Source organism: Euleptes europaea, chromosome 5, assembly GCF_029931775.1.
Source record: "Euleptes europaea isolate rEulEur1 chromosome 5, rEulEur1.hap1, whole genome shotgun sequence".
NCBI classification, from domain to species: Eukaryota; Metazoa; Chordata; class Lepidosauria; order Squamata; family Sphaerodactylidae; genus Euleptes; species Euleptes europaea.
The window spans coordinates 77,380,981-77,408,212 of NC_079316.1; the positions used below are offsets into that span (position 1 = coordinate 77,380,981).

At 43.7% G+C, this 27,232-nt stretch overlaps 1 protein-coding gene across 1 annotated transcript in view; it reads left to right on the top strand.

Moving 5' to 3' along the window:
* The window catches only part of LRRC27 (leucine rich repeat containing 27), a 45,836-nt gene that overhangs the window by 7,378 nt on the left and 11,226 nt on the right, over positions 1 to 27,232 (top strand). Inside the window, exons 4-9 of the mRNA XM_056850256.1 lie at positions 6,014 to 6,166; positions 7,910 to 8,032; positions 14,142 to 14,388; positions 20,736 to 20,867; positions 23,008 to 23,104; positions 23,883 to 23,885. Coding sequence (XP_056706234.1) covers positions 6,014 to 6,166; positions 7,910 to 8,032; positions 14,142 to 14,388; positions 20,736 to 20,867; positions 23,008 to 23,104; positions 23,883 to 23,885 — 755 coding nt within the window. The remainder of the gene's footprint in view (positions 1 to 6,013; positions 6,167 to 7,909; positions 8,033 to 14,141; positions 14,389 to 20,735; positions 20,868 to 23,007; positions 23,105 to 23,882; positions 23,886 to 27,232) is intronic.

The following is a 27,232-nucleotide window of genomic DNA, read 5'->3' on the forward strand; positions in this document are numbered from 1 at the left end:
ACTCACTGAGGACCAAAACTCAAAAGGAAGCGGCGAAAGCGGCATGAACGGCGCAGGCAAGTACAAACGGGTCGGCTCGACCGCTAACAAGCGCGCCAAACGCTTGCTGCAAAGCGCACGCTGCTCTGCCGCGCCTGAAAGACGCGACTGCCAGATCGCAACAGAAACCGGCCAGGAGGAAACAGCGGTGGTAGCCACTCCTCCCACGCAGCACGAACGGGGGGAAATGAAGGAGGCTGGTGGCTCGCCTTTGCCTCGCAGTGCTCCGTCCTTAGGCGGCTCGCCTATATTATTCAAGGACGGGAAGCATCAACAGTTCACAGCGGGAAGCAGCCAGGAGAACACAGCGGCTATAGCCGCTCCTCCCACGCAGCACAAACGGGGGAAATGAAGGAGGCTGGCGGCTCACTTTTGCCTCGCAATGCTCCGTCCACAGGCGGCTCGCCTATTATTATTCAAGGACGGGAAGCATCAACGGAGACATCGACTGTTGGTAAGGTGACTCCCCCCCCCTCATAGATGCAGCCTGTTTTACTCCTGTAAGCGCAGAGCTCTCCACCCTGCTTAAAAACGCCTTCACGGATGGCTTAAGGGCAGTACAACCTCCTTATCCTGCCCCATCCATGCAGGGATCGTAGGGATCACACCCTCCAGCACCACAAACAGTAATCTGATCGCTAAAAGGGCAGAATATCAGCCAAAGCAGGGGAACGGCTGTGGCTCAGTGGCAGAGCATCGGCTTGGCATGCAGATGGCCAATTCTGGCAGTAGGTGATGTGGAAGACCTCTGCCTGAGATCCTGGTGAGCCGATCGCCAGTCCAAGTAGTACCAAGAGAGTACGTGTTGGCCCACCTAAGCAGCGCTGAAAGCTAATTCAGGGCCCCAAAATTGCCAGTTGGTACCCAGACTGTCTATGGTATTTAACGCAGAAGATTTCCTTCTGCATTTGCATAAAACCCTAGCTACTCTTGATCTCTCAGAGGACTCAGAGTGGGAGAAAAGACTCCAGATAGGTTTGTGCCAGCGCTTGATTATTTCTAACTCTCTTGAAAGCAGAGTGGGAGAAACCAATGGCATCCATACAATGCTCCACAGCCTCTAGGAAGTTTTTATATTTTGGTTAACAGTACTTCTGAAATTCTAAAAGTGCCTTCAGTAGAACCACCTGTCACTGCCTTCACTCCTCCAACCTTGTTACAGAGGAAGGCCTTGCCATGGTTAGGGACCCTACAGATAGGAAGGCAGAGTTAGCATGCATAAATGCTCAGAGGCCTTGGCACTCACTATCAAGCGCTTCTATCACATCTGCCCTAGTATACAGAGCGGCAATAATTTGGACTAGGAAGTTATATCAACTTGTTCTGCAGGAAGAAAGAAACGCCTCTACAAGAGTACCCATGTTTTTTGAGAGTGGTATTCTTTCTAGCTGATTCGACCTTAGATACCATGCCATATACAGCTAGGACACTAGCCACAGCATCAGATGCCAGAAGGGCATCCATGTTTTTTGAGAGTGGTATCCTTCTAGCTGATTCTACCTTATATACCATGTCATCCATGTTTTTGAGAGTGGTATTCTTTCTAGCTGATTCCTCCTTAGATAACATGTCATACGCAGCTAGAACACTAGCCACAGCCTCAGCTGCCAGAAGGGCTCTCTGGGTACGCCCCTGGCAAGCAGAGTATATAGATCAAAATTGGTTCTTATGGGCTTCCTGTATCAGGGAAAGACCTTGCTTGGAGACAATTTGGTCCCCATATCAGTGGAGACCAAAGACAAGATTCTACGCAAGGAATCCAAGGGATCACTCCCTCTATGTCCTTTCGTTCATACCACATACTTCAAAGATACAGACCTGATCAACCTAGAAACCACTGGAACCAGAATCGCAGCTCCTTTCGTAAAGGAGGACGATTCAATAAATCTCCAAAATTCTCCTCCTTCCAGAGCAATAAAGGGGATAAACCCGACCACCCAACCAAACAGTGACGCCAGCCACCAGCCAGTGGGAGGCAGGCTCAGTCTATTACACCCTCAGTGGTCACCTCCCAACCAGGCCTCTGGGTCACAAACATTATGTCACAAGGCTATCAGATAGAGTTTTTCTTACACTCCTTCACATCGACTAGTAATATCTCCAACATCCAAAAAACCAGAACAAAATACATAGAACTTCAGAGGCCTCTTAGACATCAAGGCGATGGAGCCAGTCTCACCATTGGAGCATGCATTGTGAGTCTATTCAGTATTCTTTACTGTTCCCAAGAAAGGTGGCGGATGTAAAGCCATCCTAGACCTCAAGTTTCTGAACAGATTATCCCATTAAAGCACTTCAGGATGGAGACACTAAAGTCAGTCACACAGGCCCTCAGGGAAAAGGATTTTCTTACATTCTAATACACCCGGCACATTGTTGTTTCCTTCGGTTCCTGTACAAGGGACACCTCTTCCAATTCAGGGCCTTACCATTCGGGTTAACATCGCCCCTCCTCGAGTATTCACCAAAGTTCTGGACACACCAGTCACATCACTGAGCAAGGAGGGTGTGAGAATGCACCCTTCTTAGACATTCTGATTTGCGCAAGCTCAAAATAGCAGAGCATAGATCATTCAGAGAGTTCTGAAGAGGTTAACAGAACACGGGTCATAATCAACTTCAGAAAGACCCACTTAGTTCCATCCCAACGATTGATAGAGATTGGGGATGGACATAGACACACTGACAAACTCCTTATACCTTCCAGTGGACAAAATCCACAACATTTCATCTCTAGCAAAGAAAGCGATTAATTCCCGGTCGCCATCTCTCATGTCCCTGACCAAACTGAAGGGTCACATGTCTGCATGCATTCCTGCAGTTCAAGGGGCACGCTTACGAGCAAGACCTCTTCAATGGTTCCTAAGGCCGTACCAAAGAGACAGTGGAAGAAGTGACAGAAATCTCATCCTGACCAAGGAAGTCAGTTCAAGCCTAGTATGGTGGTTTCAGTCTCAGAATTTGACGAAAGGAAGTTGGTATCTCTGTCCAACATCGATTCAAATCTTCACGGACGCGTGTCTGTCAGGTTGGGAAGCCACACTCAAGGGACAACGGCTCAAGCAACATGGACCATCAAAGAACAGAATCTTCACAACAATGCCCTAGAAATCAGGGCGATCCTCAGAAGCAACTACATTTTTCCTTGGGCCGAGTCCAACCTCTCATCAAAATCAGCGGAACATATTCAGGGCACAGTCAACATACAAGCAGACTGGCTCAGCAGACAGACCCTCAGTGAGGCAGAGGTCTTTCAACTTATTTCTCAGAGATTCGGCACGCCACAGATTCATCTGTTTGCATCCAGCATCAACCACCAGCTGCCAAGGTACTATTCCAGGTACCATCAACAGGGGGCGGAACAAACGGACCCCTTAATGTCACCAGGGCCACACGACCTACTGTACATGTTCCCCCCTCCCTCTCATACCAAGGGTATTGAGAATGGTATGACTTCAAAAAGCAAGTCAGATTCATAGCTCCATATTGGCTGCGACGATCGTGGTTCCCATCTATAATTCAGATGTCCATACAGAACCACTGGAGACTTCCAGACAGACAAGATCTCCCTCTACAAGGCCCAATATGCCATCCCAATCCAGGGTGGTACAAACTGTCCGCATGGGCACTGAAAGGAGATGACTTATAGCCCTAGGTTATAGCCCGGTGGCCGTCACTACCATATTGGCAACAAGGAAGCCATCAGGAGGGACAGAGCTTAGGGCTAGCTATCTGCACTCTACAAAGACAACTGGCATCTATAGCTACCATAGTACCCAAGGTATCTGGATACCGCTTAACCAAACACCATCATATAAAAGCCTTTTTAAGGGGCGTCAGTTATTTAGCTCCTCCTGTTAGACACAGGTTCCCAACTGGAGTCTGCACACAGTTTTGACAGCACTCACAAAACCACCATTCGAACCACTCACTGAGGTAGGTCAAAAATGCAGCTTCAAGTTTCACAGGGAGCAGGACATAGTGCTTACATCTTTCTGCACTAACCCCAAGAATCCTAAGGAGAAGGCCTGGCACTAGCTAGACCTAAGAAGGGCGCTACCTGTTTACATTTATCTTACTAAAATTATTAGGAACTCTGACTCCTTATTCGTTCATATCTCACCACCAGAAAAGGGCAAGCATATGTCCAGGGCATCCATTAGTAGGACTATCACCTTATACATAACACAGGCTTATAGAGTAAGTAACCTACCTGCTCCTGCGGGCATTACTGCCCACTTGGGAAGAAGTGCGGCTACTTCAGCAGCCTTCAACCCCCGAGCTTTATGGAAGAGATATGTAAGGCCGCAACTTGGTCCTCGGTGTCCACATTTGTGAGACACTACAAATTAAATCTGTACTTGTCAGTCAGCAGATGCCGCCTTAGGCAGATGAGTACTGCAAAGAATACTTCAGGACGTCTAACCCTCCCAAGGACAGGGACAGCTCTTGTATGTCCCATAATGAAGTTGCCCTTCTCCCTCTGAGCGAGAAAGAGCCTTGGCTACTTACCATGAAGGCTTCTTCTGCTCAGAGGGACGAAGGGCATCTTGCCCGCCCAGACGTCAGTAAAATATAAATAAAACAAATAAAATAAAATTACAGGTAATCATGGTTATATCTAACTTCCAGTTAACCTTCAATTCAAGTTAAACGTTCCTTGTTGGTTCATGACTTATAGTTATCCTAAAAGTTCATCGTTAATGTTTATTAGGAGCTTATTTCTTGTATAGAATTATAACTAACATGTTTCTTCAGTCTATCTTAAATATATAAGGCTCGGAAAGTCTTTAACTGATCACAAGGGGGCGTTTACCCTCAGAGGTCAAAAAAATTTAAATATTTGATTCCTGCCTCCCGAGATAAGAGAAAAAGGAAACACCCATAATGAAGATGCCCTTTGTCCCTCTGAGCAGAAGAAGCCTTCACGGTAAGTAGCAAAGGCTCTTTCTTCTTCTTTACCCTGCAGAAGCCACTCTTTGCAGTGCCTCTTATTTTGCAGAGCCATGGTTAACTGTTCCATAGCATTAAGAGAGCCAGTATATTTCACTCACTGTGTGTGCTTGTGTTGGTTCAGTGGCACAAGTATAGCTTTTAGTCTATACACAATTAATCCCTACCATCTGCTCTTAGGGCTGACCAGGGATTTTTCCACAGTTTCTGCTAGCGTGTGTAGAGAATATGCAACAGCACAAACTGTTTAGCCACCTCTGGGAAAATATGGAGTTCCTGTCTAACTCACTGTAAGATACAAATGTTTTCCAAACAGCACAGAATTGTCGCAGACAGCCTTGAGTTTTGCCCTCCGTGAACTTGAGTCTGTTTTGTGCTGACTGAAAGCACTTTTAAGAATTTGTTAAAGGGTGGCTCAGAAGCTCCATACAGCTTTTGGATTATTCAAGTCTGTCTGTCCCAGGCGATCAAGAAAGGAGCTATTCAAGGCTTGCCCTTGTCCCCTCCTGTCTACATTCCCTTCCCAAGGACATGCTGAGTTTTGGAGGTTTCATAGGGAAAGGAAGTAGAAGCTGGGAAGAGAACAGAGTCGAAAACAGCAATCGAAGCACAGCCTGTAGGGCTCCTTGGTAGGGGGTCTCTACTGATTATGTGTCAGATTGAGGGAAGGGGATGAAAGCAGCAAGTTAATTGGAGGCTGGGAGGGTGGGGCTAGGAGAATCGGCAATGGGAATGCTTGGTTTAGAAGGGAAAGTAGAGATGGAGGCTGAGTGCAGAAGTGCTGGGGAGGGGGAGGGTTGTGCTGACTGGGGTGCAGGGGCTTCCGTATAATGATAACGAGGCTTGAAAATTAGGTGCTCTTGCTTGACAGTTTGTTAGATCGTTTCAGCCCATGACTGAATTTAATTTGTCCAAAGAACTACTTTTTTATACACTCAGAGGTTCAGGACAAAATTTGAGGAGAGCTCTTTCCATAAGAAATGCTTTCATGTTAAACCTTTTCCTGGTTTTTGTTTCCCAGGCAACTTAAATTCACTGACAGCCTTGAATCTCAGACATTGTCCTCTGGAGTTTCCACCTCCTGAAGTGGTACAGAAGGGCCTACAGGTTATTTTATGCTTCCTTCAAAAGTACAGAAATCAGCATCTTGATGACTCAGATCCTGTTACAGCAGGTACAATAATTTTTAATACATATTTTTGAAAAGTAGTATTTCCCTGGTTGAGTACATGGGACAGAATTGTTCGTACTGCATTCTACGTATAGTTTAGGACTATGAGTCATTATTTCCATTTTAAGGCATGAAGTGGAAAGTTTTACATCATAGTCCTAAGCAAAGTTACACCCTTCCAACTACATTCAAGACAGTGCGATCAGAAAGATAACGGCTTAGGGTTGCACTGTTAATGTCAGTAGTTTGTCCATTTAAGAGATTTCATATTTAGGAATATAACATATTATTAATATTTAATAATGCTTCTTAATGTAGTCTTAATATTTAATAGAGGTCATTAACGATCCATTTACTTAGTTTTTGGTGTTTGGTTACATTGGGGACAACCAGATCGACCACTTCTGATTCTCCATTGCCATCTCATTAGAAGGCAAGGGGGGGAAGAGAACACATAAACACATGAAGCTGTCTTATACTCAATTAGACCCTTGGTCCATCAAAGTCACATCGCCTACTTTCTTAGTTCCTTTAACTGGAGATGCCAGGGATTGAACCTGGGACCTTATGCATGCCAAGCAGAGACTCTACCACTGAGCCACAGCATTCAGTTCCCCAGTTGGTAGTCTTCCTTATATGGAAACATATCCCTGTGGGTTATACTCTCCACATCAACCTTCTCTGTGCCAACCAGGTTTCAAGGATGCACAATAATTACAATGTACTCCTGTGCAGAGTAATGAGATAAGTGGACTTACACTGGAATAAGTTTGCATAGCGATAACATTGTTAGTCTAGCGTCAGCGTGACAGTGGGAACTGGCATGACTGGTCACCTGCTGCCTTCTGCCGGAACCTTTGCACATACGGGCTGTTTGGCTGTTAAGCCAAAACAGGATTCAGCAGTTGCAACACATTCTTGAATGTGTTTGTAAACATAGTCATCGTCCACAGCCATTGTGAATAATTTTCTATTTATCACCATATCTTTAGCCATAATATACAACAGGTTGAGTATCCCTTATCTGGACCTCCAATATCCCAACTGATCTGAAAACCGGATCTTTTGAACCGGCATGCAGGAATTACTCACAGGCCCTCAGCAGTGCAATTGATGGTTCAATGTACATAAAATTATTTTAAAATATTGTTTAAAATTACATCCAGGCTATGTGTATAAAGTATATATAAAACATATATGAATTTCCCATAACAAGATTGAACTGCCAGCCAATACGAGTTCAGCAGTCCCAATCTGTGTGGTCCTATTGAGGACACAAACACTACCTGTTTGTAGTGTAAAAGTGGCACAGCCATTCCGTATAAAACGGTGTTGTTCAGTACCTGTATAATCTTTTGATGTCGAGCAGAATGGAAAAGTTATTGTAGGTAAGTTAGGAGATTCACTGGAAAAGATTAAAAAGTATGATCAGTTGGACACCTGTTTATATACTGCATGTTTAATTCTTGCTTTAAACCATCAGTGTTTCACTGTCTGGCGCTGTTACATTACATTTTTTGGATTACCAAACATGCTTGAGATTTCTGCACATTAATGTATCTCCCAAGCCAAAGCATACATATAGCACAAATGTCAGCACTGGACTCTCATATTTTAGTGATCCCTGAAGGAACAGACCATTGGCTGGACAAGATGTTCTTTATAGTGTGTTTTGCAGACCTTTCGCCTGTACCAATTCAGTCCTTTATAAAGTGTGCACTTCCTTTGAAATTCTGTATTTCGCAGAATTGCCTTCTCTGCTAGAACAAGAAGCAAAGGCCATTGTTAAAGAATACAAGAGAAAATGCGACAGACCGCCAGATCGTAGGAAAGCTTTCAACGATTTGTGGAGACAGATGAGCTTCATTAGTGAGTTCAGTAGGAGCCATTAGTGTTAGACAGGGACAAAATCATCACGCTAATTCTTTTGTACTTGTCTCAATTCATGTTTTTCTACAATATATAGTATAAAAAAGTGTAATTCAGTCATATTCAGTATAAGTGCTCGGGGTTAATTGTCAAGACAAGAAAAGACTTTTCCAAACTATTTGCTGGGCATTGTTAAATTGCTGGAGGAAAGCAGTTTTTCATGTTGCAAGCATGTTTGTGTGGATTGTGCTTTTCCTAGTGTTAATGGAACCTTTCAAAAGGAATTGAGGTCTCTTGTAGGGGAGTCTGTACTAAAAACGTAATTATTGTTGTGAAATGAGAAGCTCTCCACTTATGTGTGTTACTGATGGCTGTCTGGATGAAGCAGAATGACTACAATGGTCTGCTTCTAAAACTTGGCATACCCCCAAAATCAATGTTTAGGGTGGAGTGTACCCGAATGCAGTATCACCGCCATAGCCCAAAACATAACTTGAAACCTGCTTTGCAACAATAAGATGCAGGTATCTCGAGCTGAAATTTAGGATGTGTGCAGCCATATATCAATAGCCATGCATTCCTGAAGGGGCGGGCTGAAGCTCCATAGGAGCTGGCATAACTCTACGCTGGTGTCCTTGCCACTTTACCACGGTGCAAAGTGGCATGGCGCAGTGGCAAACATGCTGGTGCCAGGGAGCCAGGGAGCTGCGCAGGCCTCCACTGCCTGTGCTGCCACTCCAGCAGGGAAATCCCGAAAGGGAAAACCCACGGCAGTGTGTGGGGGTCATTCCCAGGGGCAAAACTGACGTTAGTCATCTTCCAGACCCCTTTCACCCTGGGAACACTCCTTCTTGCTGCAGCGCTGCTACACCATCTGTTTTGCTGGCGTAGTCCCGTGTAACTCCACGGAGGTGTTATGCAGATTTTTTTTTATTTCCTCCCCTTTAATAATTGCTCCCTCCTCAGGAATGGGCTCCTCCTTGCTGCCTCTTCAGCTGTATAATATAAGTTTTTACCTATGTGTCTGACATAAGAGGAGTGCTTTTCAGCCAGTGTTCTAAATGTATGTTCAAAAGTATGATAAAAATGAATTCTCTGTTTTATAAATAATGGGTTAGTTTTGTTCAAGGAATATTGCAGCCAGTGTATTTCTGTGCTAAAGTTTCCACTGTTCACATCACTGGAGGAGATGGCTGCACAAATGCAAAGGATGATTTATGTAGAGCAGGCCTTCCACTGAAATGAATGGCAAGCTGACTCATGCAGGAGCATTAGTGCGGATATAGCTCTGGATTGGGTGTCATGATCTTTCTCTCTTGTTTTCAAACATAAATAGACTCTTGAACTCCTGCATGGGTTCTTCTATCATCAAATAACCAGTTTTGGTATCTGTTAAATTTTACATTTTGATACAGCGCCTAGGAATAAAATAATTATACTTGAGATTGAAAAGTGTATTGCTAGTGCACAAGACCGAAGGTGATCGTTTTATTGTATGCTAGTGAAGCTCATAATGTATTGTCCTCTCTTGCATAATCTGCAGTTATAGGAATGATATAATATAAAGACACTGGCATTATAATGGATGCTATTTATATTTACTCTAATGGAAATCTATTTGTACACATGTAATATTTGCATTAGAAATTATTGTAAACATCTCTGAAAATCATGTATGTTTTTCTGTATTTGGTACGGCTATTTAGAAATTATAAATATAATTGTTGTATATGCAAATAAATTATGCGCCAAAAATACATGGTAGGTCTCTTTGGTTATTTAATTGGCTTCCTTGATGCATGTATGATTTTTATAAAGCAGCTGGATTTTGTCTTGCTTTCCAAATTCCAACACAAAGCATATTTTGAAACTTCTCAATAAGCTTCTGTGCTGTTCATGTTCTGTTCCTTGCAGAGACATTATGAAAAAACTAAATAAAATATGAAGTGAAAACAATACTCAGGTTATTACTACACAAAGTGTTTGCTTCATGATGCATATATATTTCCTTGTGGGCTTTTATGAAAAATGTAGGTGTTTTGTGTGTGTGTGTGTGTGTGTGTGTGTGTGTAGGAAAAGAGGAAGACCCAACAAGAGATGGACTGACTCAATAAAGGAAGCCACAGCCCTTAATTTGCAAGATCTGAGCAAGGCTGTCAAAGATAGGACATTTTGGAGGACTTTCATTCATAGGGTAGCCATGAGTTGGAAGCGACTTGACGGCACTTAACACACACATACACACACAGAACCTGCTGCATTAGGACACACACCATTGGGCTGAATACAAAGAGCATTTTCTACTTCCCAGTGCAGACTGCCTGTTTTGTACTCCCATGCCTTTTCCTGGGAATATCCTGTTCCCCCAGGAGCAGCATTTTGGGGAACTCACTGAGTTGTCGTAGGGGAGGCAAGCGAGTTGGCAGACCATACCTGCAGTTGATGGAAATAACTTTTGGATTCAGACCATTGTATGTTTTTGGGGTATCCCACTGGATGATCTAGGTCAGAACTATGTTGTGGGGTTTTCAAAGCATGCCCACTTGTGTATATGAATTTTCTAGTACTAGATTTTTTCATTCTGCAGCCATGGCAAATTTCTTTTGCAGAATTGGGAACTTCATGTGCAGCCCTGAAGGAATGGTCAGCAATGTCAGTTCTGGCCATGCTGACTACCTTTTCTGCAGATAGAGAATTGACACCAAAGCATTCCTGCAGTAGTTCTGTAGAAAAGAGCAAGAGTACAGTAGCACCTTAAAGACTAACAAAATTTCTGGCAGGGTATGAACTTTTGTGAGCCACAGCTCACTTCTTCAGCCTGAAGAAGTGAGCTGTGGCTCATGAAAGTTCATACCCTGCCAGAAATTTTGTTAGTCTTTAAGGTGCTATGGGACTCTTGCTCTTTTCTACTGCTATTGACAAACACAGCTACCCATCGTGATCTATCTGCAGTAGTTAGTTATTTCAGTGATAAAATTCTGAGTACATCGTTTACAGACTGACGCCTCAAAGTCTTTGGTAGCCCCAAGTTTTTTGGTTCTGTTGTGGTTATATTCTTATTTGTAACCTTTAAAATCTAAAAGCCTCCCTTTATTCCATTAACAAATATTCATGAACGAATAAAAATTATCCCATTTTCTACCCAGGAGACCAATTAGATTGAAAGTCAAGTCTTCAGGGATTCTATCTTGCTTGTATAAATATTTCTAGCCTCTGTGACATTTAATAAGCGCGGAGATTTCAGGTTCTGACTGGGATGTTTCAGGAGACTTCCAGCGAGCTAGTCACTTTGGGATTTGTGTGTATTGCTCTTTTACCTCCACCTGATATGTACATTCTCTGGGGTTTATTTTAGATTATATTAATTGTACCCAATAATCTTTTCTGGCCGTACGTGTGCATTTCATGTGTTCTAACCCCAAGCATCCTTCAACGAGGTTGTTATAACAATGCATAAGTAAGCATATAAAATTAAAGCAGCAACACAGATGTAGTTACAAAGACATGTTTAATTTAGGATAGGTAAAACAACAGGGCCACAATCCAACTCATTTAAACATAGGCCATAAAGTGCAGATGCATTATCGCACGGTCTGACTGTGTGGTATGCTGCAAACTATGGATGGTTGATACCTGCAAATGAGTGGTCCAACAGTTCACACCAAAAGCCTGAAACTGACAAGGCCACATTCCATGGCTGTGAGAGAGTACAAAGTGCCTAGTAACGTCATGAATCTTGGTGCTTCTATGGTCAGTTTATTTTATTCACTTTTATTTTATTCGACTTATACCCCGTCCTTTCCCAGCAGGGCCAGGCTCTGGGCAGCTTACAACACAGTCAATAATAATAGACAAATATAAAATTTAAAAGGCATAATTTAAAAACCCTTGTTCCTAATCTAATTGCAACTGCGCACCCACCTCATATAGGTAGAGCTGTCATTTAATTTACAGGTTGAGTATCCTTTATCCGGACTGCTTGGGACCAGAAGTGGTCCATATTTTGGATCTTTCTGTATTTTGGAATATTTGCATATACTTAATGTGATACCTTGGGGATGGGATCCAACTCAACACAAAACCCTTTTGTTTGATATACACTTTGTACACATAGCCTGAATGTAATTTTAAACAATATTTTTAATAATTTTGTGTACATTGAACCATCAGAAAGCAAATTAGCATGCTGCTGAGGGCGTGTGAGTAAAGCCTGCACGTTGGCTCAAAAAGTCTGGTTTTGGGGTCAGTCCGGGTATTGGATGTCTGGATAAGGGATACTCAACCTGTATAGGGTGAAGTTGGTCCAGAAGATGGTAACATGAATTAAGTAATTCAAAATGGACCATACTGCTTCAGAATACAGGTGAGAGAGGTCTTTTAAATGTTCTTCCATGTTTAAAAAATCCCTGAACGTAGAGAACTAGCATATTGGGGAGAACATTCTATCCGCAAGCTTTGCCTGCTGTGATGATCTCTATTTCCTGGGAGTTTTTAAGGGAATATTCGATTCCTTTATTTGCTGTCTGAAGTGCAGTTTGTTCTATCCCACTTAGATCAGCATTCAACTTCCTCATTGTTCTGAGTGTGTAGACCAGATCTAAATTGAGTCTTGGATATTAAAACAAAGTGAACACCTTAAATGGCACTTAGAAACAGGAATCACCCAAATGCTTTAAACAATGATGGAAACCGTCGCTGCCCTCAACCGTAGGCCTGGCGGAAAAATTCAGTCTTACAGGCTCTGTGGAGCTGTGTTAAATCTCGCAGGGCCATAGTCTCATTTGAGAGGGAGTTCCACCAGGCTGGGGCCAGGGCCGAAAACACCCTTACCCTGCTTGAGGATAGCCGGACACTTCTTGGGCCGGAGACAACCAGTAAGTTGGTATTAGATGAGCGTAATGCTCTCTGGGGGGCGTGTAGGGTTTGAACCCCAAACCCCTGGACCCCTGGCGAGCTGGCAGACCACCGCCAGAAGCACAAGGCCTTGCCCTGGCGAGCTGGCAAACCACCGCCATAGCGCAAGGCCTTGGGGGGACGGTCCAGTGGCAGTAGGGGTTTAAACCCTAGACTAGGTTCCTATAGGGTATAGGGTTTTGGCCTACCGATGGTTGCTGGCACACCACCCATCAGTGACGTTGGCAAACCAACGTCACCAGGCCTTGGGGGGGCAGGCTAGCAGATCACGCCGTCTAACAAGCTGCCTTTGTTCTTGGGTTAGCAACTGCTCCTTGCAGAAACCTATATTGCAACAATATGCCTTAGCAATGTACAAGCTGTTCTAGTCACTGAATCTAGCTGCTTTCTGCCTTGCTCAGCTTGGCTGCTGATTACAATTGCTATAAAATAAACTCAGCTCTCTGCAAGGGAGTTCTGTTGTACACTGACACTGAAGCCTCGCCTCAATCCTTCCCAATTCCCACAGGGGCGTACCAGGAGAGCCGATCCTGCAGATATTTAGGATAGAAAGTTTATAGGACTGAAAGATAATACAGTTTGAAAAGGTTTATAGAACTGAGAAGGCAGGGTCAAGAGGAGGAGGTTTTCCAAAGGGTCTATATTTTCTGTAAAAGATTGTTAAAAATTGGGAGCAAAAAAGCATAGATAAAAGGGAACTAGGGGTTGGAGCCAATGAGTATTTCCGCTGGTAAAAGGGGGAGGAGAGGTCCCCTTTGACCACCAAAAAGGGATCATGGAACACTAACGGGCAAAAGCCATTTTGGACAGGGAATGTACTAAGGAGGGGAATTGGGAAAGATTGAATTGAAAAAGCTGGCTGGATCCAGCCCTAAGAGATGTAGAAAAATTAGGCTCGGTGTACTCCATATGCCAGAAAGAAACCCTCCACATGTATTATTTTCCTTTTCATCATGCTTCATTCTCTGCCATTTACTACCAGTTCCATTAATGGCACTATTATTTTCTTTCCCTGCCGCTCCTTCTTCAGATTATGATTGCACTTTACCAGTGATGAAGAGAGGAGAGACTGACAAAAGCCAGTCAGGCTTTTAGGTGTAAAGTCACATTTATCTATATATCAGGTTTTTTGATCAGGTTCCTTTCCTCATTGGTTCCCGTAGTGACTCCAGTGACCTCTTTTTGATTCCAACAGAAATGCCTCCCATTGAAAAGTTAAACTTGACGGACATTGTGAAATCAAGTATGGATTTGTCAGACGGATGGCCTAACGAGGAGGAAATGATACGATTTCAGAAGCTGAGGGAAGAAATGATACAAGATGAAAGAGAAGAGTATCTGCTTGACCAAAAGTTGCACAATGAATCCATGATTTCCATGTTCTCGAGGAAATCCAGGGCAAAACCGAGCCTCTCTTGCAAATGGTCTGTTAGCTCATCCAGGTAATCTGATACAGCTTTATGTTTCTTACAAGTGGGTTACTGTATGCTCTCTTCATACAGATTTTGGTGTGTATTATATTTTAAAAGCCAAAACAGCTTGGCGCCATATGTTTGAAGGACTAACGTTTCCTGTACGGAACTGCTTTGCATGGCTTAATGCAATCACACCAGACCCTTCTGCTTATTTCACTGTCCCCGCATAGTGGAGAGGATCCAACCATCCTCCAAGTACCCTTCCTCCAGCCTTAAGAGCCCTCCTGCAACTTAAATGGCTCTTCTTCCAATGGAAGAGCCACTTCATTTGGAAGAAGTCTCCTTATATCGGAGAAAGGCTTCCAACTTTAGTCAAAAGTTAACCATTAAGCAAAATAAGCACGTGCTTACGGCATCAAGGGAAGGGGGGCACCACAGAAATTTTCCATTGCCGGATTTACCATGGACTGTATGGTGCAAAATTGCAAATGGTGCAGCTGAACCAGGGGCCACAAAAAGGGCCCCCCACAATAAATGGAAAAAATTACATACATTCAGTGACTCAAAAAAAAAACCCAAACCTGAACATCACAATTTTTTACTCTTATCCTTTAAAAAAATATAATGATGAAGAAAAAGTGGGAACTGAGAATAATCACACTAATCACACTAGGCTCAATATATTATTTATTATTTTTCTTAAATTCTTAAATAATTTAATATTAATGGTTGGTTTTTTACATATATATGGGGGCACCAAAATCATTTAAGTGCTTAGGGCCTCTAAAGGTCTTAATCCGGCCCTGGTCAAAAGGAAAGGTAGAGTATAAATATTTAAATAAATAAATACACTTTTTTCTCAGTGGAGTGGTAAGATCCACCCCATTGACCTTGGATTATCTCTTTGTTATTTTCCCCCACCCCCAGACATTTCAGCACTGATCTGTCATGGGTTGTATGGTTACTGCCCTTTGTTTTTAGTTTACAAAATTGCCCTCAACTTGCATTATGAGTACCACACAACAAAGGCAGCTGGAGTTTATGACATTCCTGAATAGGAATGGGAGGTTGGGGCATGCCTGGCTATGGAGGAAATTATGTCATAGTCCGGCCTGCAGCTCTCATGAGGCTTGATTCTTGCTCTTGCTGATTGCTCCTTGAATAACGGACTGGAGGCAAGACCACTCTGTTGCATGACAGATGGGGGGGGGGGAGCCAAACAGAGTGCCACAAGACTGTTGTTTTTGTTGCAATAGACTAACATAGCTGACCTGGAACTTGATCCACTGTAGCAGCTGTGCCAGTAGCCTGAGTGAGTGCATTGATGGTAGTGGAGGAGATCATAGAGTGTCAAGGGCTGGAAGGGGCCTTGGAGCTCATGTAATCCACCCAATCCTCCGTCCAGTGCTGGAGTGCAGAATTCCTGACAGATGGCTATCCAGCGTCTACATAAAGACCTTCAGTGAAGGAGAGTCCACCACCTCAAAGGGCAGGCTGTTCTGCTATTGAACAGCTCTTACTGTTGAGCACAGGAAGCTTCCTTATACTGAATCAGACCATTGGTCCATCAAAGTCAGGATTGCCTACTCAGACTGGCAGCAGCTCTCCAGGGTCTCAGGCAGAGGTTGTTCACATCACCCACCATCCGATCCTTTCAGCTGGGGATGCCAGGGATTGAACCTGGGACCTTCCGCATTCCAAGCAGATGCTCTACCCCTGATCCAAGGTTTCTGTTAATGTTTTGCCGAAGTCTACACCCTTATAATTTCCGCCCATTCATTCTAGAAGAGGTGAGGCTGAGATTTTAATAGCCACTGCACATTACGGGTGTTCTTGCCTCTCACATTTTTTAAAACTCTCCCTCTCTGTTTATTTGATTTGATTCATTTATTGGCTGTATTTGTATATCGCTTTTCTGCCCAGGCTCTTAAAATGGTTTACAATTTAAACTGTTAACCCCTCCCCGAGATAGTTACAGAAGACAGCACAATAAAACAGCAAAATTATCTTAGGCCATTTGAGTTCTCTTTATGAATACCTGGTCTTGCCTTATCTTTTCTTCTTCTTACAGTACACGCAGTAAAACCTGCTCAAATGTTTAACACAAAGCCGCTGCACAAACCCTTGAATAATAATTTAAAATGCTTTCCTTCACCCACACGATTATGAGTAAACTGGGTTTTTTTTCATATTTTGCAATAGACTCTGTGCCACCTTTCAAATTAAAATAAGTTAAGGACCAATACACTGAGAAACAGCTATTGCAAATGCTCCCATTCTTTCAGACCACTCTAGCAGAATTCTTTAAAAGCCAACACTGCATTTCAAAGAGCAAAAGGAGAACGCCATATATTCTGGTCTGTTGAACAAACACTAATATACCAAGTAACCACCCTTCAGCTTGCACAGAGCTGTAAATTGCTTGGCTAAACAGGCACTTCCTTTTTTTTTTTGCTTGAGGGAGAAATGGATGGTGGCACCAATGGACATCTAAGGGAATGCTGTGAGCATAAATTAGGAAAGAGTAAGAGACAGAAAAGTCTGTGTGCTGTGCAGATCAAAATCACGGTCAACAACGTGTGCCAAAAACAAGGCACTTAACGAGGAGGGGGTAGTATAGGCCACAGGTTTAGCGCAAAGATGTGTGGCACAGAAACCATCCTTGTGTTTTCTTTACTGCAGAAAACCAGGAGGTGGCAGGCTGTCCACATTCTCTTTAAAACGAGCAATGTTAACATGCTTGTTCAGGTTTCTTTCATTCCTACATTTCTCAAATAGAGGCCAGTATTCAAAGTACCACACTATCGTATGAGGAAGGGCCGTGGCTCAGTGGTAGAGCTTCTGCTTGGCGTGTAGAAGGTCCCAGATTCAATCCCTGGCATCTCTAGTTAAAGGGACTAGGCAAGTAGGTGATGTGAAGGACCCCTGGCTGAGACCCTGTAGAGCCGCTGCTGGTCTGAGTAGACAATACTGACTTTGATGGACCAAGGAACTGATTCAGTATAAGGCAGCTTCATGTGTTCATAGCAGTGACCCCTTCCCCAATGCTATGCAGCTAACCATTTCTGAAACACAGGGGAACTTCAAAGTACCACTTAGAGAAGTTGGGGGGACAAGTACCACCATCACCCTATGCTTTAGCTGACAAGCAACTGTTCTTGAAGAGCATTTGAACAGAGGTGTGAGTTGTGCCATCCTACTAAAAGCTCTCCTGTTCCTAAGTGAAGCCTGAAACAGGTCTTTTCGGCCAGAGGGTAGCTCTTCTGCTCAAAGAAAAAGAAACCTGCTAGGCCTAACGTACCTTTCTGAATGCTGACTCACTGATACAGCACATTATTTGCATGCGGAAAGTCTCCATTTAATGGTGATCAATAGCAAGGTATAAAGGAAGACCTGTCTCTTGCCTTAGGTCCTCGAGAAGGCTACCAGTATACAGTGCTGAGCTGAATGGACCAGTGCTCTGACTTGGTATAAGGCGGCAGCGCCATATCTTCAAATATTACCTAGCACAGTTCTTGGAATCAAAACTAACGGTCTAAGCTCTTTTGCATCTGTTAAAATGCCTTTTACCATACACTAATGGAAACTCTTGCCAACAATGGGCGTATGATTCCTTTTCTTAATATGCTTTATAAGAATCGCTTTATGACAATGGAAGCATTAAGCAGGGATGCCCACAAGCTCAACTCCTTAATAATGTATCCCTTCTTGATCATATCCTGCATTCCTTTTCATTCCAATCCTTTCTTTGTTCCAATGTAAAACACGTGGGCTATAGTCTAATAGGGAGAGAGAACGAATGAGAGAGAAAGGATTTTGGCTCTAATCCAGTTCAAGTTAGAGCCTCAAGTTCACGGCTAAGTCCCATTGAAACCTGTGGAACTTATCACAACAGCCATTGCTGTCTTTGGGATTTTCAATGGTATCCTATGTAAAATTACGGTCTTCTAAATCCATTGAAGTAAATGGGCTAGAAAGAAACTCTAAGGGAGGATAAAGCGATTGCTGGAAAAATAAATGAATTCTTCTCATCTGTCTTCACTGTTGAAGATACAGGGCAGATTCCTTCTCCTGAACAGAGATTTTGGAGAGGGGAAAATGAGGAACTGAGGCAAATAGTGGTAACAAGGCAGGAAGTCCTAGAACGTCTAGACAAACTGCAAACTAACAAGTCACAGGGACCAGACGGTATTCATCCTAGAGTTCTTCAAGAACTCAAGTGGGAAATTGCTGAACTTCTAACAAAGATACGTAATTTGTCCCTTCGATCAGCCTCTGTACCAGAAGCCTGGAGAATGGCCAATGTAACACCCATTTATATCAAAGGTTCCAGGGGGGACCTAGGAAATTACAGACCAGTTAGCTTAACGTCTGTTCTGGGTAAACTGGTGGAAAGCATTATTAAAGATAGAATTGTAAAGCATATAGAAGGGCAAGGTCTGCTGGGCAAAACCCAACATGGCTTCTGTAAGGGTAGGTCCTGTCTCACTAACCTATTAGAGTTTTTTGAAAGAGTCAATAAGCATGTGGACAGGAATGAGCCTGTGGACATTGTGTATTTGGATTCCAAAAAGCTTTTGACAAAGTCCCCCACCAAAGACTGCTAAGCAAACTTCATAGTCATGGGATAAGAGGACAAGTCCTCTTATGGATTGAGAGCTGGCTGAAAAATAGGAAGCAGAGAGTAGGAATCAATGGTCAGTTCTCCCAATGGCAGGATGTGAGCAGTGGGGTGCCTCAGGGATCTGTGTTGGGACCGGAGCTTTTCAACCTGTTCATCAATGACCTGGAGTTGGGGTTAAACAATGAAGTAGCCAAGTTTGCAGATGACACCAAATTATTTAGGATCGTTAAAACAAAATCTGACTGTGAAGAGCTCCAGAAGGATCTCTACATACTGGAAGAAAGGGCATTAAAATGGCAAATGAAATTCAATGTAAGTGTAAAATGATGCATATTGGGGCAAAAAATCCCAACTTCACATATACACTGATGGGATCTGTGCTGGCAGCGACAGACCAAGAAAGGGATCTTGGGGTGGTAGTGGATAGCTCAATGAAGATGTCAACCCAGTGTGTGGCTGCTGTAAAAAAGGCAAATTCCATGCTGGCCATAATTAGACGAGGAATAGAGAATAAAACTGCTTATATCATACTGCCCTTGTACAAATCTATGGTGAGACCACACTTGGAATACTGTGTACAGTCCTGGCCACCACACCTAAAAAAGGATATTACAGAGCTTGAGAAGGTGCAGAAAAGAGCAACCAAAAAGATTAGGGGACTAGAGCAACTGTCCTATGGGGAGCGGTTAAGACGCTTAGGGCTGTTTAGCTTGGAAAGAAGGCGGCTAAGGGGAGACATGATAGAGGTCTGTAAAATTATGCATGGTTTGGAGAGAGTGGACAGGGAGAAGTTTTTCTCCCTCTCCCATAATACTAGAACGTGGGGTCATCTGCTGAAGCTGGAGGGGGAGAGATTCAAAACAGATAAAATGTGGTGATGGCTGCCAGCTTGGAGGGCTTTAAGAGGGGAGTAGACATATCCATGGAGGAAAGGGGTATTCATGGCTATTAGTTAGAATGGATACTAGTCATGCTGCATACCTATTCTCTCTAGTATCAGAGGAGCATGCCTATTATATTGGTTGCGGTAGAACACAGGCAGGATGGTGCTGCTGCACTCGTCTTGTTAGTGGCTTCCTAGAGGCACCTGGTTGGCCACTGTGTGAACAGACTGCTGGACTTGATGGGCCTTGGTCTGATCTAGCAGGGCCTTTCTTATGTTCTTATGTTTAACTCTGCTTAGGATGGTAGTGTTATTGATAGCTAACTTTAGCCGGCCTGGGGCCTATGGACTTCAAGATTTTTTCTTGTTCTTTTCCCAATAAAGTTACCTGATCGTGTCTTGACAGAAATCTTGATGTAGCTCCCTGAAAATGCATTTAGCCATAATTGCACGAAAAGTTATGGTCAAATCAGTTTGATTACTTTTTCTCCTGATGACACATACAGCTTCTTCTTTTTTTTAATATAACCAAAATCATGTCAATAAGCTAATGGCTTCCACTTTCTTGGGGAAGGAGAACTGAAGGAATAAAGCCAAATTATTTAGATTTTTCAGTCAAGAACAAATCTAAACAGCTCTATGTGAAATGTTGCCACCAACACTTCTGATATTACTCAGCTATGGCACCAGAGCAGCACGCGTTCTGAAACAGAGGGCTTACTTTTTGAGCTGGAAGGTCCTGGAAAAGGGGGGAGAGAAAGACCCTTAATACATCTTTTTTTTCAAAAGTTGCTGTTAAACGTTTACTTTGCTTTATCCTACGGTGCAACATTTTAATTGACTGTACTAACATGCTTATTTCAAAAGGGGCAAGAAGAACCTGTTTCCTGCAGTTTCATCCTACGATCTTCTTATTCAGGCTAAGAGGGCTGAAGACTGTCGATTGGCAGCGCTCAAGGAAATGAAGGAGAAACAAGCTTTAATTGAACAGCGGAGAAAGCAAGTGTTATTGGGGAGTTTTTGTGTTGGCTAATATCAGTGCAGTCTCTGAACACTGCGGCACCCTCCTGCCACCCTGTGACTGCTCGCTAATTGACAGATCACACAACTGATAGGAATATATGCACATGGTTCTGCTGGGACGGGTGGCTTTACAATGTTTCCTGGTGATCTTAGCCAGATCTGTGCCCAATCTGCAACTCAGGGCAGAGTGACAGGTGACGGTGGCAGAACATGCGTGCAGCAGACAAGAAGAGGGAGCAGGCAAACTCTTCCCCTGCCCACCACTCTCTATCAAAATGCCCATCCAGCGGCGTTTTCAGTCAGCCATACTCGAGTCTGGAAATCAGCTACGATGGGCAGGGGGGAGTAGCCTATAGCAGAGGTTCCCAAACTGTGCTCCATGGAGCACTTGGTGCTCCGCAGAACATCTCCTAGCGCTCCGTGAAGAGATTGGAAAGAAAAATACTACTGTCATTCAGTTTAGTATATAGGTGCTCGGTGAAAATTAGTGCTCCGTGACAAATTTCTCTCCTGAAAAGTGCTCAGTGACTCAAAAAGTTTAGGAACCTCTGGCCTACAGATAGGGACTGCGGTGGGAAGCAGAAGGGGGTGGGAGATTTTAACAGTTCCTCACTCCCCACCCCCATGCACTGTTCCATTCCTGGAAATTGCTCCTCACCCATTCCATTTTATTGCTCTTGGGTGGCAATCTGCAGTTCAAGGTTCCAGTCTGCTGTTTTCGTGTGCGGCTCTGCCCGAGCGTTCCGCACGTCCCCAGCTCAGCCCGCAGTGAAAAGGAACTGAGGCCAGAGGTTCTGGGGGCAAACCTCTGCCTGAGGCCTTGGTCAGCCACTACTAGTCAGAGGTGTGCTGGGATAAGTGGCTCAATGGTCTGATTCAGTGTGAGGTAGCATCATAAGAAGCAGTCACTCATGGGACAGGAATACTTGATACAACACTTAACATTATGTGTTTTACTTTGTTAAAAAAAGAAAGAACTGCAACTCTTTGCAGAGCCCATAACTGGAGAAGCTTCACATAGGATTGCATTATCATTGACTCTGATAATAGCAGTAACAGTGAGTGATATACACGCATTAACATGGCATAGTGAAGCAATTATCATTTTCTATCTGGTATGTTTTTATTCCATCCTTCTTTGAGGAGCTCAGAGCAGCATACATCATGCTGCCTCCCTCCCTTTTATCCTCACAACAATCCTGTGAGGTAGGCTAGGATGAGAGTGCCTGGTTGATCCACGGTCACACAGCCAGGTGCATGACAGTGGCAATTTCATTGTATCTGCAGGACCGTCTCTCCCTATACTCCCCCTAGAGAGTGTTGTGCTCTGCTCACACCAATTTGCTGGTGGTCCCCAGCCCTAAGGGTGTTTGGCTGTCCTCAGCTAGGGCCAGGGCCCTTACAGCCCTGGCTCTGGCTGGTGGAACTCCCTCTCTACTGAGACCAGGGCCCTGCAAGACCTGCAAGACCGAGCTGTTCTACCAGACCTACAATCGAGGGCAGCAACAGTTTCTCCAACATAGGTGGCCTCCCTTCCTGTTCCCTTGCTGCCTTTCAAGACCCGGATTAGGGGACCCTGGCTGCTTTCCAGGCCGGCCTGGCCCCTGGCCTCTGTGTATTGTAAGGAACGCCATCTGTTTTAACTTAGAGACTGTTGGTTTTAATTTCGATAGTTTTATGTGCAGCTATGTTTTATGTTGTTTTATCTGTTGTGAGCCACCCTGAGACCAGCTTCGGCTGGGAGAAGGGTGGGATATAAGACTAAGGATAAATAAATAAAACCTAGGTGTCCCACATTCTAGACAAAAACTCTAACCATTCTGTCATGTTAGTTCTCTAATTTTAATACTGGCAGATATAAAGGATCAACCCCCCTTCTTCCCCCCCCCACGGATCCCCCACATATCCCTAAAATCTCTCACAAACAATGAGATTTAAACATGAAATTGTAGAGGCGTGCATTGCTGCCGCATTTCATGTTCATAACCCTGATTAATTTTTACCACTGCCACTATTAATTGTCTAAAATTTACTTAGTGCCCTCAGTATTGACTGCTGGGGCTGTAAGTGTGAACTTTACTAAATGTTTTCCAAAAACCACGCTGATTATTTTTAGAGATAAAGAAGTGCTTCAGAAATGGAGGAGGCAGGCCAAGTTGATGAAAGAGAAGAAGGCAGTCCTGTATTCATTTTCATCAGAAAAAAGAGACATGGTATGTACCCGCAGCAGGAGCTGTCCCAATGAATTGCTTCTCAGCTTTGACACAGATGTGCCACGTGGTCCCGGTCTCGCTACTGGCCTTCCTTTGCTTCTTTTATCTTGTTGTCCTGTCCTAAAGGTCTGGTTTAGCTGCTAGGGCACACAGAGAGACTTGTACTTCTTCTTGTTCTAGGCAAGTGAAGAACAGAGCTTTTGCCCCGCTTGGTATGAAATTGTCTTTTTCACCTCTTAAAGAAAAGCCTTTTGCTACTGAAAATCCCAGGTGCTCCTGGGAGCTGTGTTATGGCCCTGTTGCGCACACTTTCTAAGTGGCAGTGGTGTGTCTACACGGGTTTTCCTTGTTTTCCTTGGTATCTCCTCATGTAGTAGATAATCACTACAGCAATATAGCAACCAGTAGGAGCCCCGTGGCGCAGAGTGGTAAGCTGCAGTACTGCAGCCCAAGCTCTGCTCACGACCTGAGTTCGATCTCGACGGAAGCTGGTTTCAGGTAGCCGGCTGAAGGTTGACTCAGCCTTCCATCCTTCCAAGGTTGGTAAAATGAGTACCCAGCTTGCTGGGGGTAATGGGAAGACGACTGGGGAAGGCAACGGCAAACCACCCCATAAACATAGTCTGCCTAGTAAACGTCTTGATGTGACGTCTCCCCATGGGTCAGGAATGACCTGATGTTTGCACAGGGGACTACCTTTACTTTAATATAGCAACCATTGATTAAAAAAAGCAACAAAAACCCTGCCTATGGTGATAGGGGGAATGGCAGGCATGAGGGGGTAGGAAAGAAAAATGGTCTTGGTGTAGGTGGGAGTAAAAATCTCCACCTTTGTGTGTTCATGGTTGGTAAACCTGCTTTGACTGTGGTCTTCCCAGAAAGATCTTGTGTGGTACAGTGGTTAGACAGCCTGATCTTGTCAGAGCTTGGAAGCTAAGTAGGGTCAGCCACAGTTAGTCCTTGGATGGGAGACCACTAAGGAAGTCTAGGGTTGCTACAAAAGAAAGCAATGGTGAAGCACCTCTGCTTTTCTCTCGCCTGGAATGCCTTGTGGATGGGGGTCATCATGAATCGGTTGCCATTTGGAAACACTGAGTCCGTTTGAACTCTTATCAGCCGGAAGGGCCGTGGCTCAGTGGCAGAGCATCTGCTTGGCACGCAGAAGGTCCCAGGTTCAATCCCCAGCATCTCCAGTCAAAGGGACTAGGCAAATAGGTGATGTGAAAAACCCCTGACGGAGACCCTGGAGAGCCACTGCGGGTCTGAGTAGACAATACTGACTTTGATGGACCGACGGTCTTATTCAGTATATGGCAGCTTCATGTGTTCATGCGATAGTTGGTCACATAGAAGAGCATACCAAAGAGGGGAAAGGACAACTGGAGCATGACTGGGCAAGCAGTGTCGCGTGAGCAGTCCAAAAACCCCACACCTGTTTGATCATAAAACCAGATCAAAAGCTCCACATGGGAGCATCTGTTGTGTACTAAAACCACAACCACCTCTCTTTGCAAAGAAGTGCCAGGTTGAGGTGATTTACCTCAGAGAAACGTCAGATAAGCTGTCTCCGGCCTGTTACTGCTCCTCTGGAATTTCTGCCTCTAACCAGCTTTCCACCCAGCCTTGGTTCCTGTTTGTAGTGCGGCATAATTGTTAGGAATCTCGAGGTTTTCAATCTTCATGAAGAATTAAAAAGCATTTTTAGCTTTAGATAATCACATTTTTATCCCGCCTTTCCTCCAAGGAACTCAGGGCAGTGTACATGGCTCTTTCCTCCTCCATTTTACCCTCACAACAAAACTGAAGTATGTTTAAAAAAAAAACAAGAGCCTGTGACTGCCCAAGGACAACCTCATGGCGGAGTTGGCTTTGAAACCCAGATCTGGCCAGTTCTATCCTGACACAGTAACCACTACACCACACTGTCTCTTAGGTGAAGTTTGATCACGATGGGTAGCTAAGAAAAAGAAAAGAGCAAGAGTCCAGTAGTACCTTATAGACTAACAAAACCTCTGGCAGTGTATGAGCTTTTGTGAACCACAGCTGACGTCTTCAGATATCTGAAGATGTGAGCTGTGTGGCTCATGAAAGCTCATACCCTGTCAGAAATTTTGTTAGTCTTGAAGGTCCCACTGGATTCTTGCTCTTTTCTTACCTGAAGTGTTCAGCTAGTGAGAGAAATTTGAAAAGCTGTAAGCAGTCTCTGCTATAATTGCAGAAGCTGAGAGATAGGCCAGGCTTCAGGGGTCCTGGATAGCTCCTTAACCTCTACCTATGGCTACTTACTGTCGGTCATTAATATATTCTTTTTTAAGTGGTTAATCATTCTTATTTCTTTTTCATTTTAAACTTTGTTTTTATTATTACTTAATATATTCTTGTTTAAGCAGTTAATCATTCTTATTTCTTTTTTATTTTAAACTTTGTTTTTATTATTACTTTATAATAGAAACAGAAGAAAAAAATAGAGTAGAAAACACAATGCACCTAAAAAGATACAAATTAATAACATACAAGTGTCAAATATTGATAACCTAACTGAATTTGCTACAAAATATACTTTTAACTTGGACTACCCCTACATCACTCCCTGTACATTTTAGATTTCTAAGAAAATAATACCTTATATATTCCATCTTTCTGTGTTTAACGCTAATCCTATACGTTAATTAATTCTAAATATTAAAATAATCATTCTTATTTCTGTAAGAAGACAACAATACTATCAAAAGAGATAGATCCCTGAATGGAGAATTTTATGAGATGTGCGGTAAGAATATTTTAGGGGGTTGGAGCACAGAGTCCAAAGCGCTGCCTGCTTCTGAATGCGTTCCTTCAAAGGCAGATAACATCTCCAAGCACTAGGATAGTAATGAAAGGCCGTATCTGCAATACAACCTTGGGATTCTAGGGCCAAAAGGCATCCGCTGATGATCCAGTCTAGCTCCCTGCACCGATAAGCCCCTAATCGGCTCCTGACACACTAATCCTCACAACAGAACTTTTCTTCAGTATTTTATCTTAAATTGTTGTTCTCCACTGGAAGCCGGTTACAGGAAGCAGGTTCAAATGCAAGTAAATATGCACCCTAGCTCTTGGTGATGCAGGAAGGGACCGTGTGCGTTGTAGGTGTGGAGGCGTCCTGCGCGCAGATATTCCAAGCTGTGGCTTGTGAGGCTGTTTGGAGGCGTTTGAAACAGAAGGGCTTTTAATTCAAAAGGAGATTGTTAACACTGATGGATGCCTCCTGAGGTTTTGCCTTTGCCGGATTGAAAACAATGTAGGCTAGATGTTGCAGTTGTTCCAGGAGAGAGCGGAATCTGTCATCTTGGCCCCGAAAGAGAACGTCCGTGTTTGTTTTTGTGTTTCCAAAGGCCCTTATAAATATATAAAGAAAGAAAGCATAATGTCTGCTCATTCAGTGGCACTTCCTCCCCTCTTTCCTTGCACTGGTGACCCTGGGGATGTTCATTTTGAAGCCCTTTCCAAACCTGTCCATCCTTAACGGGCCTCCTGCACACGCATTCCTGTGCTCACAGCTGCCAGCCAATCCCACTTTTCTCCTCCCACTGATTTCCCAGTTTATCCCCCACCTCAACTCCATAGCATCCTAATTTTTTTCTCTCTCTGAGCCTGAGCATCCACCTCCATAGAAACTCTGCATAGCTCAAAAGCTCACAAGGGCCATTGATGTGGGGTCGATTGTGATGCTCACTCAAAGTTCCTTTTGTAAATCCGACCTTAAAAAAATATATTATTATTATTTTTATTTCTTCATGCTGGAACGATGGTTCAGTGTGAAGAAATTAAAAATATATATATTACCAAGCATAATTACCAAGCATAAACGGCCAAGATGTCACTTCCTTTGGGCAACTGCATTTTTTTTTAGTAAAATGTATATGAGACACAAGAGGGCACTCGTGCGCTACCTATTCAGCTGCAGTAGGCTTGCAGGCAAAGCAGCAGGTATAGTCACAGAGGGACAAACTCATCAGGCTTTACTGAGTTCAGTTTTTGTGACCTTGGTCACTGCCTGTCTTCAGAACGATTATGCAATGCCGGTTGCAGCAAGTCCTGCGTAGTGTATTACTTTTGCTTGTAGTAGCATGGATATATGTTTCTCAT